Source organism: Propithecus coquereli, unplaced genomic scaffold, assembly GCF_000956105.1.
Source record: "Propithecus coquereli isolate 6110/MARCELLA unplaced genomic scaffold, Pcoq_1.0 Scaffold256, whole genome shotgun sequence".
NCBI classification, from domain to species: Eukaryota; Metazoa; Chordata; class Mammalia; order Primates; family Indriidae; genus Propithecus; species Propithecus coquereli.
The window spans coordinates 1,706,280-1,722,379 of record NW_012148130.1 but is presented as its reverse complement, the minus strand read 5'-3'; the positions used below and the strand labels follow the sequence as shown (position 1 = coordinate 1,722,379).

Here is a 16,100-nt window from a genome sequence, read left to right as displayed (position 1 = left end):
GCCTGTAGTCCCAGCTACTCGGGAGGCTGAGGCAGGAGGATCGCTTGAGCCCAGGAGTTTGAGGTTGCTGTGAGCTAGGCTGACGCCACTGCACTCTAGCCAGGGCAACACAGTGAGACTCTGTCTCAAAAAAAAAAAAAAAAGAAACAGCATCAAGAGATTATCAGAAAAGTAAATTCTCTTTGTGTGATCTTGAGCTCATAAATGAAGGTGTTTTGTTTCCGTTTGTTCTTTGTTTTATAATTGCCAAGCAAGCAGACAGTGCTTCTTTCCCCCCAGTCACATTGCAGTTATTTTAGCATTTATCCAGCACAGGGATTATTAAACTTCCAACCTTTCCCTATTTTTTTGTAAATAAAGTTCTTTTGGGACACAGCCACCCTCGTTCATTTCCGTATTGTCTGTGGCTGCTTTCGCTCTCCAGCACAGACTTGAGACAGACCGTGTGAACTTCATAGCTCAACATATTTATTATCTGGCTTTTTACAGAGTAAGTTTGCCGACCGTGATCTGGACAGTTACCAGTATTAACTGCTTTATAGTCTGTCTTTTGTGAGAGACAAATAGGAAAAAACATTTCCATATCACCAGTGTTTACTATCAATTGTCTCTGTTGACACTTTGTGAAAATTTGGTGCACTAAGCACATAGACAGGAGCACTTCCCAGCCAGGCTTACTCTCCTCCCGTGCTGTTTTCAAGAGGCCTCCATCGCAGGGGCTGGGCCCACGAGCAGGCACCTTCCTGTAAATCCTTCCGGTAGAGTTTGTTCTCTGATGTGAAATCCAGCTTGGCAGGGCCACCTTTTCATGAGGACAAGATGAAAACCTCAAGAATTAATAGAGAAGAAGTTGTTATAGGATCTCCCATTGTGGCTTATTTACAAAAATAAAAACAAAAATTAAAAAAATACATTGAACAAACATGTATTGAGAAATTGCAGTTAGAAGGGTATTACGATGAATCAGAGTGGCCAGTGGAGTGGACATTTGAGTTTTCTAAAGATTTGAATATCTTGTTTCAAGTGTTAACTCCAAGCAGTTTAGAATTTAAATGTACTTGAAAGAGTCTAAAATTTTAAATCAAAAGATTTTCATTAAATCTAACTTAAAATAGTTTTTTAATATAAATGCTTGATTAAAGTTGGGAAGCAGGCCAGGCGCGGTGGCTCACGCCTGTAATCCTAGCACTCTGGGAGGTCAAGGCGGGTGGATCGCTGAAGGTCAGGAGTTCGAGACCAGCCTGAGCAAGAGGGAGACCCCGTCTCTACTAAAAATAGAAAGAAATTATCTGGACAACTAAAAATACATATATAGAAAAAATGAGCCAGGCATGGTGGCACGCATGCCGGTAGTCCCGGCTACTCGGGAGGCTGAGGCAGGAAGATCGCTTGAGCCCAGGAGTTTGAGGTTGCTGTGAGCTAGGCTGATGCCACAGCACTCTAGCCAGGGCAACAGAGCCAGACTCTGTCTCAAAAAAAAAAAAAATAAAGTTGGGAAGCAATGAAAGATTGGAGTGTTATATGAACATGCAGAGCGGAAGAGTTCTGTCGGACAGTGAAATCAAACTCATGTTGGATAGATTGTTGGCGATTTTGCCATGAGCACATGGGATTTGCTGAGTTCAGTGATGGTTTACCTATAAATCTTTTTTCCCTTCTTTTTAAAGAATATATTCTGTTTCTACCTTTTTAAAATTATAGGCATCGATCACAAGGCTTCTTGTCTCTCATAGATGGTTTCTTATTTAAAAGTTTCTTCCTTTCATTTTAAGAGTTAGTTTTGTTATACTTGTACTAGTTACATAATAGTTTAGTGGTTCTGAGGTATGTGGTTTTCTAGTGGGACAATTTTTGACAGTTGCTGTCACCAAGTGGATTTTTGGGCTCGGTTCCTGTGGGGAATTCATGTCCTTCCTTCCTGCTTCATGGTCTTCTCCCCATTCTAAGTGAGTGGTTCACATCATTGGAGACCCCAGGACATACCAGAGTAACCTGCCTACACATAGTACAGCAAGTTCTTGCTCTGTGAATACCTCGTGTGTTTAAACTATCATCAGCCAGGTCACAGTGGAAATCCTGAGAGCGTGGGGTGCTTTGTAGCGTCTTGCCATGGAGATACGTGAGAGGTCGCTCAAGGATTAGTCTCTCCCCAACTATCTATCTGAGCGGAACCCCTGGCCCTGGCCTTTGGTCAACTGAGCCTCGGCTTATGATCCTGAGAAGGTGCATGCCTACCCTTCACTAGCTCCAAAAGTAAAGGCTGGATGAAGAATGGAGATATTTATGTTTTCTTAAAATGGAATTTATCATTATAGTGTTATTCAGTTGGAATCTCTTAGGTTATTTAGTTCATCTGTCATAGAAAATAGAATATGTTGATTCAAAAAGGCTTGATGATCCTTACATTTGTGTTAAAACTAAAGAAAAACTGTTTTGTAAAATGTGGACTTAAAAACAACAATTTTATATTTTAGGAAAGCTTAAATCGAAGGGAAATGAAAGTAGGCTAGAGTGAAGGATGTTCTGGGTGCAGGGGGTCTTAGGGGAGGCCAGCCAAGGGATCTCTGTTTCCTCTGCCATGTGGGTGTCGTGCTGCTTCGTGGAGACTCACCTCCCAGGCGGACTTTCCTGTGCAGACGACGCCTGCCTAACGGAGGCATGAAAGCGGCAGTCTGCACCCAGGAGCTAGGTTCTTTGATTAAAAGAAATAAATCAAATTAAAAGGTAAATAAGGGAAGTCCCTAAATGAAAAAAGTCAAGTTTAATACGGCATGATCTGTGTTTATTGCTATAAGTTGCTCTTGCTCATACTCAGGTGCTTGATTTGTTGCAGAAAAAGAATTGTCAGTGGTTTTGGAAATATTGCTGAGATTTTTGTCAAGAATTGGCATAAATGGTGTCTCTTTTTGTGGGGGTGAGAATAACGAGTCTGGAAATTGTGTTCACCTGTGATAGATGGAAGGGCGTGAGCCGCAGCTGTAGGTGAGACAGGCACCGCGCGACGCTGCACGTGGCCCGTTCTGCATTAGTGCAAGTCGACCACTTGTAGGAGTTCATGGACATGGGAGACATTATACTTTAGGATGGAAAGTCAATTTTTGCTGAGTAAAATCCTAGGAAAGTGAGTCGTATTTTGTCCATGTGACATTGTATTCCTTAGTAAATTTGTATTTGTTTTAAAATAAAAAATAGATGGTGATTGTTTCTAAAGGTGCTTCTTGCCTTAGCAGATTGTGTCCAGTATGGAAAGAACACTTATCTGCAGGTTGGTTATCCTTGATGGCATTAAGGAATCTGTTCTTTATCACACCTGAGACGCCTTCGGGCCATCAGCTTTGTGACCCGTGGCTGAGGCCAGTCCCCAGGACTTGATGCTTTTGGATGGCTCATCGTTGGAGAGGCACACATCAGCTCCATCACGGAGCTCAGGGTCTTCTGGGGTGGCAGCAGCACCCCAAGGATAGGTAGACCCATCTGTTGATAGATGGGAGCATTTCGCCAGGGTCACAGTGCCCTTTGTAGAAATCTCGTGAGGAAGGAAACCTTGTAAGAATTACCCTCAAACTCATCTCAGCACCTTTTAAGACCAGGTGTTCGTTGGTCCTTGGGAGCTAATTATTTTTCAAGAGATTTTGGAAAGGTCAAAGGTGAGCTTGGCAATGCTTGTTCAGCAGGCCCTTCCTTTGATGGCGGGGTGACTCTGCTGACCTTTTGTGGAAGGGTCTCTTCAGGCGTCAGCTCCATCCCATGTTTGAGGGTTAAGAGCTGGCCCCGAGGGTAAAGTGAAGCACTGTGCAAGTTTTCTCCTCTCCACGCCTGCTCATTATGTCCAGAGGGCCTTTCAAACTGCAAGGTTGCGCCCATTGGTGGATGTGAAATAATTTAGTAGGTTGTGACTAGCATTTTTTAAAATTGACAAATAATAATTGTAAATATTCATAGGGTACAGTGTGATGTTTTGATATATGTATACATCATGGAATGATTAAATTGTGCTAATTACCCTATCCATCACCTCACTTCATTTAAAATCTGTTCTTTTAGCAATTTTGAAATGTACATTATTGTTAACTGTAGTCTCCATGCTGTGCAGTAGATGTCAAAAACTTATTCTTTGTATCTAATGAAACTTTGTACCTTTCACCGTGACAACATCTCCCCAGTCCCTCTCCCTTCCCATCCCTACCACCCCACCAGCTGCTGGTAACCACCATTCTACCGTCTGCCTCTGTGAGTTTGACTATTCAGATGCCACACCTGAGTGAGATCATGTGCTATTTTTCTGTCTGTTCCTGGCTCATTTCACTTCGCATAATGTCCTCCAGGGACTAGCGTTTTTCAAAAATGAATAAAATGGAAAATACCAGGGTACATCATAAGTGATTAGGGCAAGTATGGTTTTGTGAAACCTATTTTTCAGGTATATGCACACACAAATGTTTATATAAATGGAGTGAAATGTAAGAATGTATTTCTTACTATGTTTCTTGGCAAAAATTTGAAAGCTACTCTTGTAAAAACTTTTGCAAAAACTTTAAAAATTAGCATCTCATTTATTTGGAAATTCAATCAGCCACTGCACTTTGCCTCACCCTAATCACTGGGAGAGATCCTGAGACACATAGTTTATAGAATTTCTTATTAAATTACCAGGACTTCCGGCCCAGCACACTGCTCATGCCTGTAATCCCAGCACTCTGGGAGGCCAAGGAGGGAGAATGGCTTAAGCTCAGGAGTTTGAGACCAGCCTGAGCAAGAGCGAGACCCCGTCTCTGCTAAAAAAAGAAAAATTAGCCAGGGGTGGTGGTGCCTGTCTGAAGTCCCAGCTACTCGGGAGGCTGAGGCAGGAGGATGGCTTGAGCCCAGGAGTTTGAGGTTGCAGTGAGCTATGATGACACCACTGTACTCTCTCTACCCAGGGCAACACAGCAAGACCCTGTCTCAAAAAAAAAAAAAATACCCGGACTTCCATTTTCTGTGTGAAGGGATTTTTTCTTCTGGAACTCCTTTCAGTAAGCTAATAGAAGGCCTATATTGTGAAACTTATACTGTCATTATCATTGTTGTTAATTAATATTAAAACCGCTTTTTCTTACATTCCTTTTTCAGGTTTCCTTGCTGCAGAATGAAAGTGTAGAGAAAAACAAGAGCATACAGAGTTTGCACAATCAGATATGTAGCTTTGAAATTGAAATTGAGAGACAAAAGGAAATGCTTCGAAATAATGAATCCAAAATACTTCACTTACAGGTAATAAGCGTAAGGCTGTGGCTGGATCAAAGGGGAGGCGTCCATGTTCCACTTTAGGGCTTCAGAGCTGAAGCCCTGACCTTGGACAAGCAGAGAAGCAACTTGTTCTTGCTTAAGTGAAGACTTGGGCAAGGTGGCCTGGGGTAGCTCCAGCCCAGCCTGGGAAGCTGCAGGTTGGCCGTTTCCTCTCTGCCTGGAGAGCAGGTCCCACCACCTCCCTTCTGTGCCTTTGATCCTCTGCTGGAGAAAGAAGGCCTACGGCCTGCATTTTAAAAATTAGCGGGTTTTATTATTATTTAAGACTTCTTATTGTTTGCAAAGTTTCACTTCCTGAAGTGAAGTGAAACTAAACTGCTGAGTTTTCTAGTGACACACATACTCACCCTACTTTATTTCACCACGATGATCCACACGAACCTCCAAAACAAATTAATAAACCTTTACCACTCGGATAAAGGTGATTATATAGATGGGCCTGATGAAATGTTGCTGCTCATTTCTGTTATCAGGACAGGGCTCCGTTAGGTGCTTGTGTCTAGATTATCACAGATACGACCTGCACGTTAACTTACTGGTAGTGTACATTGGTTACAGCAAGTCCCACGTGTATCACACCCACCTGTGGAAGAGTCACTGGTGTCACTGAAGTGGTTTTTCGGTACTTATGATGTGTTTCCCTGAATCATCTGTAAGAGAAAACATCTCTAATAGCGCAGATTCGTGGCATCTCGGAGAATGCCTTTTCTCCCATTTTGGCATTTGGAGATTAATCATAATGCCTTGAATTGCATGAAGATTCATGAAACTAATTTCATTTGTATTAAACTTTGTAGTTACTCGGAGTGAAAAGGAAAAAACACATTAGATTGTATTAGAAAAGGCACACATCACTAGTATCGAATCAAGCCAGAAAAGTAGAATGTCTCATAAAACACCAACAAGCCTCCTGCTGGAAGCCCCTGGCATTTTGCTGAGGTCCCACCAGTGTGCTGGTCAGGTCGTCCATGGTGACCTGTCCACGCCATGGCCCACCCCCACCTGCAGTACTGCCTGGTGAGCAGTTTTAGCTATTCAAAATTACAGCTACTGAATTTGGTCTGAGGCTCAGAGAGGCAGGTGGAAAGGCAAGAGAAATTAATGTTATGCCGGACAGTCGCCTATAAAAATACCCACGACAGAAGAGAGAATGAATAAGTAGTGGGTTCATATATAGCATATATAGCAAAACAATTAGAATATACACAACGATGTACAAATACACTGTTCAAAACCTCAGAGATTTCATGTGCGTGGATCTCTTTCATTTTCTCCTCATCCAGCCAGAGAAGTTTTCATTTATTTTACTTTTTAGTACAAACACTACTGTGTGTGATTTATATTTTTAAACTTTTGTGACTGAACAAACCAATAAGGTGTTAAGTCAGAAAGAAAGGGGGAAACTGAGTCATACAAGCCCAGAGAAGGGGAGACTGAGTAATGATGGCAGTTGTCAGTGTCCCTGACCTATCGTAAGTAGGAGGGTTCCTTCCTCCACGGAAAGGAAAGCGTGGAAGAGAACGGCCATGTTTGAAGAAAGGGGCTCAGCGCAGGCTGGACGCTCGTGATTTCCGTGAGTGCAGGATCAGGGGCTGCGTGCAGGGTGCTGCGGACGCCTCGCAGTGTGCACCCACTTGATGGGAGTGGGCTGCGTAGAAGGGCGTGCAACTGCGAGGTTTTGTGAAAGGTGGGATGTGGCCTTACCATTGGCAGCACCGTGGGGCCGGCAGCCTGCCTGGCGAGGAGAGAGTCCAGAAACACTGATGGAAACCCCCAGGTGTGCAGGGGCGCTGGCTGCAGGTGGGCCACGCCGTGCTCTCAGACCCTCTGCCACCCTCTTCGTTGGAGCCCATGTCCTCCTCATATTCCAGTCCTCACCTTCGAACCCTTTGGTAGGAAGGGTTTACCTAACTCTTCACTGTGGCCCAGAAGACCCCTGTGACTGGCCACCAGTCACCTTCCCAGCTTTGTCCCACTCTGTGCACAATGAAACGGACCTTCTCTTCTCTCCTCGAGAGGTGCCACACTCCTGCACAGATGTCCCTGAGTCCTCTTCCCCATACCTTCCTTTCCTGGCCAACTCCAGCTCCTCTCAAACACCTCGGATGTCAGCATAAATGCCACCTCCTCCAGGAAGCCTTACCTCACCCATCCCTACCCTCGGTGCTGCCTCAGCCCTGCATGTGGACCACCTTGGTGACAATAGCACATGCTACTCAGGGTTGTCTCCTTCCTTGTCTGATTGTCCAGTAGACCCTAAAATCCCGACACTGATAGTATGGAGTGCCTGATGGCTGGGCTGTGGCTGGTGGGGACACAGGCAGGGGTGCATTAGGGCAGTGCGATTTAAGAGCAAGTCTGCTCTTGATGGCCCAGCAAGGGCTGTCTCAATATTTTACTTCCCAGAGATCCTGTTTTTCTCAATTAAAGAGAGCTTGACCCCGGGCTCCTGCTGCCAGCAGGACTAGATGGACAGGTGGTTCTTGCGGTCAGGGGTCTGCAGGGCCCGAGCAGAGCAGCTCGGGGCCGGAACAGAAGGCAGGCGGCGCTCCGTCCACACGGCCCTCGCTCCACCTCCACAGCTCCACCAGGCTGTCTCACTGGACAGCGTTTGTGTGCCGAGGTCCCAGTGGCCTGAGGGTGAGAAGTGACAGCAAGCAATGTGATCGAAGCCTTGAGGTGTGAGTGCGGGAGGCTGTGGGGCGACGCTCTCTGAAAGCAAATCTTCTGATGAGGGTTTGTTTATGGAGTGCAGCCGATACCATTCATCTCAGAATTCTTTTTTCTAGTAAAATTCCACACCTGCATTTAAGATTTGTTTTTATAGAAACTGCAGCGGCTGCGGGTATGCTCTTTGAGAGTGGAATTGCGTTTTCTGCATTTTACAGAGAAAGCTTGACTTAGATCTGCATTCTGCTTTGAAACTGGGCCTTTCATACAAATGAAAGGCCTATTTTAAAAATGGGGTGTTCTGCCTTGCTGTGTGGGAACTCCTGTGTTGGTTGAGCCTCAGCTGTGTGCTGTGTGTGTCCCTGACTCGGTGCCCTGCTGCGCGGGGGCGGCCTCCTGCTGGTGCAGACGCCTCACTCAGGCTCCGGGCTTGAGATGAGGCCGAGGCCGGGTTGGGCGCCGCACCAGGGGCCTGAGGTGTGGCAGTGGCGAGCGGCTTGTCGGGGGCCGTGCTGTGACTCGTGGTTCACTCCTGGGTGTCCCCTGTTACAAAATGGCCTCTCAGAGCTCTGTTGAGTAAGTTTTCATTAACTTGCCTCTTCTACTCATTGGCAGCCACGCTAGCCTAGTTTATGGTATCAGTGGGGGAGCGTTGCGATGTTCACGCAGAAGGCATCGTGTGGGGAACGGTGGCGAAAGGGGTGAAGAAACAACCACAGCAAAGAAGGACGTTGTGGTTTGGGATATTCATTAATGTCACTAGTACCATCCCCTAAAAGCAGACTTTGTGACCGAATCAAATATTCCTCTGGCCATATGTACTTGTTTAAAATAAAGGTACATTGATATAGAAAGAGGTTTTTTTTAGAGAAATAATCCTTACTTTTTAAACGTTGGCTAACATCAGCTTTCTTAGAAAGAACAGGAAGAATAACACTGTGTTTTTGCCAAAGAATAACACTGTGTTTTTGCCCCCAAAAAAGTAATCCAAACCTGCCATGTTTATTCCTTCATGGTTGGTAACAGCCAGCAAAGGTGCTGAAACATAAAGGTTTAAAAATAGACCCAAAAGGAGAAGTGAATTCAGTGGGCCCTGGGGCTGTCCCTTGAGCACCTGCATGGGCCTCAGCTTCAGAGCGGCTTGGCCAGTCTGCAACTGCACCGGCACTGAGCTCTCTGGCCTTCACAAGCTTATTTCAAAATGCATATTCTTTTTAGAAGTGAAAACCGGCTGGGCATGGCGGCTCGTGCCTGTAATCCTTGAACTTTGGGAGGCCGAGATGGGAGGGTTGCTTGTGGCCAGGAGTTCAAGGCCAGTCTGGGTAACACAGTGAGACCCTGTCACTACAAAAAATAGAAAAAGTAGCCCAGCGTGGTGAAACACGCCCATAATCCCAGGTACTTGGGAAGCTGAGAAGGGAGGATCATGTGAGCACAGGAGTTCAAGGCTACAGTGAGCTGTGATCGTACCTGTGAATAGCCTCTGCACTCCGGCCTGGGCAATAGAGCGAGACCCTGACTGGGCCACCAGAGCTGGAGCACGATTCTCATCTTTCCATAAATACAAGTGGTCTGTTTCTGGAAAAACGGCTTTCTAAATTATTTAAAGTAAGATAGCACAAAGTCAGGCCTGCTGTTGGCAGCCACTCATGTGTCTGGCAGCAGTGTTGCTGCTTTCCTGCCTCTCTCTCTGGGGGGCAGGGGCCGCAGAGCTGGCAGCCTGGGAGGAGGAGCCCCACTCCTGTCGGCATTGGTCCCCTTGGTTTCACTGAGGGCCTGAGGACCCACCTCGGGGCCTTTTCCTGCCACCAGCCCTGTGTAGAGCCAGTGAGGTCAGGTCTCCCAGGATCCTGGTGCAGTTCTGGGACACCCTCTGCAGCAACAGAGACGGGGCCACACTTCCACCCTGGACCGGCAGCGGGATAGGGGGCCCTCAGATGTTTAAAGGGGCAATAGGCCACAAGGGGTGACTCTGGCATCCTAACCTGAGACCCTGTGGGTCCTGCACTGAGGACATGAGCCCTCTCTACCTTGTCCCTTCCGCTGGGAAGCAGGGACCATCAGTACAGTACCTGTGGCCTCTGAGGTACATGAGGGCATTGGACCAGATGCCGTGGAACCTGGCGAGCCTGCAGAGGGGCCGCCAGCCTGGGAGGAGACACATGGGGGTGGGGGCGAGGTCAGATCCAGGCATCTGACGGGAGAGCCACAGGATTGACTGGTGCCCGGATGTGCATGTGTGAGAGCCGGGCAGCAGGTGACCCTTGGGATGCTCCTAGGTGAGGAAGCCCAGGCAGGAGCTACAGCCTGCCCTGAGCGTACATCTGAGGTATTGCATCTGGTCATCTGAGCCCTCGGCGCCTGTCACTTCTCTGTCCTGAAGGTTCTCTGTTGGCAAAGCACATTGGACGTAGTGGGACATTATTCTGTTGTTTTGTATAAGAATGATCGTCCTCCGTCTGGCTTTAGGTCACCTCGAGTGCTCCCTGCAGAGCGCAGGCTTGTCCCAGGGAGCTCCCAGGAGCAGTGCCAGCTCAGGTTGCCCCATCTGGAGCTGGAGCCGCTGGTGGGTGGCCTCATCCAGGGGCCTCTGTGGCTGACTGTTTTGCTCCTGGCCAGCCTGTATTTGATGGGAGGTGGCTTGGCGTTTTCAGAGTCCTAACTGGTTGTTGCTTTTTTAACACCTTTGGTTTGGAAGCGAGTAATAGACAGCCAAGCGGAGAAACTGAAGGAGCTCGACAAAGAGATCCGTCCCTTCCGGCAGAACTGGGAGGAAGCGGACAGCATGAAGAGCAGCGTGGAATCCCTGCAGAACCGCGTGACTGAGCTGGAGAGCGTGGACAAGAGCGCTGGACAGGTGGCTCGGAACACAGGTGAGGCGGGGGCAGGAGCAGAGATGGGCGTTCCAGGTCCCAGACGAGTGCCTTGGTGTGAATGCGTTGGGCACACACTGCCTTAGAACAGCTCTTTCCAGTTACAGGTAACACACGTGCAGCGGTGTGATGACTTCCATTAGTAAAGACAGAAACGTTCCCCGCTTAGGCTTGTCCCCTCCGTGGGAGGCCCAGTGTGGTAGAGAGTAAGGGCAGGTGCCCCTGCAGGAAGCCCTGCCCAAGAGAGACCAGGGCCACAGGGGTGACCCACAGCACGGACCTGAGTGGAGACAGGCACAGAGCGAGGCCAGGGCCTGTTGGTCAGGGTGCTCCGGGCCACACTGCTAAGAGCCCCAGGGACAGGAGCTGGTAGGGCATGGGGGGCACTGCCCCCATGCACTCAGCCAGCATGTTCCTGATATCCAGTGGCAGATGTGGGTCTGCGGCTCTGCGGACTGAAAGAATATTGTGAATATTTGCATGGAAGGGATTATGTGGAAGGGAACGAGGATCACTGCAGTGCACTGGGGTTGGATTAGCAGGCAGAGGATGTGGATTGGAGTAGACGGGAGCGGCTTAGACTCAGAGCACACAGATGATTCGTGGCCTGGCGGCTGGAGGGCAGGGAGCGTGCGCAAGAGGGCAGCTCTCCTCTGCCCCCCAGGAGCTCCCGCCCAAGGCAGGCTTCACTCTGTCATCGACCCTGCAGTAAGGTGCCCTGTGACACGCAGGCCCAGGGCCACCCCCCAGGGCATCCCATCTCAGCAGGCTGTGGCCCGACAGTTCCTCCAGCCGGATGGCGCCGTGGACGTGAGTGTTGGATAGACGTGGTGTAGGAGCCTGGGCTCTCCTGTAGGAGGGACGCTTCAGGGCATCTGTGTGGTGTTTTGCTGCTCTCACCTGCAGCAGCCACAGTGATTGTTATGTTGTTATTTAATTCAAATGCTGGTGTGAGCCCCGTGAGGTGGTTCACACCTGTAGTGCCAGCTACTCAGGAGGCTAAAGCAGGAGGATCGCTTGAGCCCAGGAGTTCGAGGCCAGCCTGGGCAACGTGAGATCCCGGCTCTAAAAAATAATAATAAAAAAAGAAATGCTGGCGTGGATTTGCTTTTCTAACCTTTCTGACATTCATATGTCTCATTCGCCAAATCTCTCCTCACCTACGGTAGGCTTGCTGGAGTCCCAGCTGAGCCGTCATGACCAGATGCTGAGTGTCCACGACATCCGTCTGGCCGACATGGACCTGCGGTTCCAGGTCCTTGAGACCGCCAGCTACAATGGCGTGCTGATTTGGAAGATCCGAGATTACAAGCGGCGGAAGCAGGAGGCCGTCATGGGGAAGACCCTGTCCCTTTACAGCCAGCCGTTCTACACGGGCTACTTTGGCTATAAGATGTGCGCCAGGGTCTACCTGAACGGGGATGGGATGGGGAAGGGGACGCACTTGTCGCTGTTTTTTGTCATTATGCGTGGAGAGTATGATGCTTTGCTTCCTTGGCCATTTAAGCAGAAAGTGACGCTCATGTTGATGGATCAGGGGTCCTCGCGGCGTCATTTGGGAGATGCATTCAAGCCCGACCCCAACAGCAGCAGCTTTAAGAAGCCCACCGGAGAGATGAATATCGCCTCTGGCTGCCCGGTCTTTGTGGCCCAAACTGTTCTAGAAAACGGGACATATATTAAAGATGATACAATTTTTATTAAAGTCATAGTGGATACTTCGGATCTGCCCGATCCCTGACGAGTCCTTGGGGAGGAGGATTTAGCAGAAGGTAACTCCTCTGGGGGGTTTGAACCAGTCTGTCTTCACCGAGGTCCTCGAGCTCAGAAAAGGACCTTGTGGAACGGAGGAAGCGGCAGAAGGTGGACGCACGGCCGGCAGGAGGAGCCACACATGAACACACACCTGACATGTTTTCTATAGACTAGCAACACTTCACTCTGAAGAATTATTTATCCTTCAACGAGATAAATATTGCTGTCAGAGAAGGTTTTCATTTTCATTTTTAAAGATCTAGTTAATTAAGGTGGAAAACATATATGCTAAACAAAAGAAACATGATTTTTCTTCCTTAAACTTGAACACCAAAAAAAGAAAACACACACATGTGGGGATAGCTGGACATGTCAGCATGTTAAGTAAAAGGAGAATTTATGAAATAATAACGCAATTCTGATATATTCATTCTAAAATTCAAGAGTGCAACCTTGTTTCAAATATAGTATATTGTCTATTTTTAAGGCCTCATCTGGTCTCTGTTTTAATAATTTGTTTGTCAGAAGACCCTGAAGTACTCCTAGGTCTTTTTTTGAAAGTCTCTAAATTCAGAATCATTTTTTAATTTAAAGTTCTACAAATAATTGTTACTGCAAACATTTTATTTTAAAACGTTGATAGACTGATATTTCTTGGAAGAAAATGTAAAATATCAAACACTGGTTATCACTTGTGATAGGAAAGAGAATATTCAATCTGTTGTTATTTCTCGTTAGAAATGTAAACCTTCAATATCTGTCGTAGTTAATGACACTACTTCAAAATTATTATGAAAGGAACATTGCTCATGGATGCTGTGCATCATTTTCAGATTTATAATTGTTTTCACCCTAAAATAGGGCATTAGTTGAACTTTGGAGTTCTGAACAAAATCCTGTAGTTTTTAAAATTCTGCCCCATGTGTTCAGACAAGCCCTCTGTGGCTGACAGTACCGGCCTTGGTCTCTGTGTCCAGTGTCCAGGGGTGGGCAGGGGTCTGCGCGGAGGGCCCGGCAGGTGTGTCTCTTCATTCTGTCATCTTGCTGCGTTTTGTTAATGATCTCCGAAAGCAACATCTTTGCATAGAGATGGTGGCATACGGTACATGTGCCTTAGATGTGACATGCTGCTTCTCGACCCTGGGTTTGCATTCAGCATAATTCTAGAAAGTGCTAGTTTAACCAGACTTTTCTCTCCACCACTAGATCCTTGTCTCTCCAAGGCCCTCAGACAACTCCGTACCCGCTGAGGGAAGCCAGGCTCCACCGTTGGCTTCTGGAGCCTCCGCTACTTAATCACTGCAGATTCCAAATCTCTAGGCCCCAAAAGTGAGCTGCCTGGTCCAAGTACAGCTTGGTCCCACCCTGAGGGAGGCAGGTGTGGGGCAGAAGCTGAGTCTCTCCGTGCCCCCACCTGGGCCCTGGGGGCCCACACAGCTCGAAGCAGAACCCTCTGAGCATTCTCGAGACCGCTGCTCTGGGAGCCTGCCCCGGCTGATTGATGGGCATTCCTAAACCACCACCCTGGCAGGAGGGGTGGCCACAGGGCCTGTTGTCCCAGCCTGTGCCTGCTCGGACGGCATTCTCTCAACTCACTGTTTACTGTCTCTCAAAGGTCCAACTGTGATGAGAAGCCTGGAGCCCTGCCCTGTACCCCTTTTGCTATGCACCACGCTTCATGGTGCTCTTACCACTGATGGGTGCTACACGTGACGGGTGCTTCTTAGGCAAAACCAATGTGTGCGAACCACACCTGTGCCACTTGTCCAACAGCCGCGCCCACGATTGGCCAGCTGGGCCGCGCACTTCAGACTGCCTGCCTCTGGGCTCTCCCCATGGCTGCGCGGGGACAGCTTGGCTGGTGCCTAGTGGCCCACCTTGTCTCTGGTGCTGCCGTCTGTCCTGGGTGTGCCTTCGCCCCAGTGCCTGCTGGAAGTGCCCTCCTGTCACACACCCATCCCCGTGCTTCCACGAGGGACCTCACTGGTTCCACGCGCCTGCCATGCCCTTTCGTGGTTAAAACGGTTGGTCGTCCTTCATCTGCCTTTCCTTTCTTCACTCTCCTGGGATTGCTTTGGGGGCAAATTGGTGTCGTTGGTTCTGTCCCCATAAAGGAGTCATGTGTCCCTGCTCATAAAGGAAGGACTTCCTGCAGAAGCTCAGAAAACACTCTTCCCTCAAAGGTGTCACCAACCTTCTCCAGGCCTGTCCCCTGGGTTCTACCCTGGAGGCCTGAAGGAGGGAGGACCTCCTGGCAGTCCCTACCTGGCTCAGGTGGCTTTCCTGAGGCCAGGGGTTAACAACAGGGACACCCCTGCGACTTCCTTTCCAGTCACTAAAAGTGTGTACAATATTCAGACAAATTTTAGGGTAAGCAGCATCTTGGTCTGGTAAAAAAAATTTTCCCTGCTCTGGATTTAAGTCCTGGTCTGGGTGTGGGCCACCCAGAAGCACTCTGGGAAGCATCCCTCACTTGGTGGTGGGACATTCCTAGTAGCCCTTCCTAGACAGATGTTCCTGATGGGGTGTGGCGGGGCTCCCGGCCTCCCACCTTAGGGGCCCAAAGGATGTAACTTGAGTAACCAGCACTGTCCTCCAGGCTGAGGCTTGGCCTGTGTCATAGCTTCATCTTGGTGTGATTTGATTATCTTGGGGGGGCACGTAGCTTCTGGTCTCTGTTCTGGGTACATCTCTTGGGTACTCAGGACATGTGGGAAGGTGGCTTGGACAGTGTTCTGAGCTGTCCTGACTGTGGACGTGCCTGTGTCGCTCCATCCTAGGACTCCTCGGTGCCCTCGCCTGGGCCGCCCGGGCTGTGGTGTCCTTGTGGCCGAGGCCCAGCAGGCCGGGGGTCAGCCCGCCCCGCTTCGCAGGGTCCCGGCAGCCCAAGTGCAGGGTGGGCACGTGTTCTGTGGGTCTTGGTGTATGCTTCCCTTTTACCAAACCAGCGGAATTCCCAGCAGGACAGAACTGTTCAATACTTTAAAGAAACTAACTCTGAGTCCTTTGTGCATGAATTAAGCCAATCTGTTACCCTGTCACCTTCCTAATGGAAATGAGAACAACTTCCTGTTTCTACTTGCTTTGAGCAGTTTCTCTTGAACCCTGTGGCTCCAGCCTCTCCCTGCTGCTGGCTGAGCTGGGGATGCTGGGGTGGAGGTGGTCACTGGGGGCTGTAGTGGTCCAGGCCAGGCACACGGGACGGGCACAGCTCTTCCTGCGGCCGCGCCACAGGCTGCAGCGGGCCCATGACGGGGCTCAGAAGCCTGACCCTCTGGTTCTGGGGCTTGTGCCAGTGGAGGCTGAGTAGCTGGAAGTCAGGGTGTGTCTGTGGCGGTGTGGGGGCTGGGCTGTGGTCAGCTGTGGGTGGGGGGCCTTTACAGCAGGCTTGAGGGGCCGGCGGGGTAGAAGTGGGGCTTCGTGGTGCGCTGGCTGGGCCTCTTGGCTCTGGCTCCTGTCTGGGCTGGGGTTGGCCTAAGTGGGACTCTGTTTATAAGCTTGGCTTCGGGCTCCCCA

General features: G+C 49.0%; 1 protein-coding gene across 1 annotated transcript in view; it reads left to right on the top strand.

Moving 5' to 3' along the window:
- The window catches only part of TRAF3 (TNF receptor-associated factor 3), a 63,954-nt gene extending 49,025 nt beyond the window's left edge, over positions 1 to 14,929 (top strand). The window contains exons 7-9 of the mRNA XM_012647129.1: positions 5,110 to 5,250; positions 10,655 to 10,829; positions 11,999 to 14,929. Coding sequence (XP_012502583.1) covers positions 5,110 to 5,250; positions 10,655 to 10,829; positions 11,999 to 12,570 — 888 coding nt within the window. The 3' untranslated portion in view covers positions 12,571 to 14,929. The remainder of the gene's footprint in view (positions 1 to 5,109; positions 5,251 to 10,654; positions 10,830 to 11,998) is intronic.
- Positions 14,930 to 16,100: the final 1,171 nt, after the last annotated feature.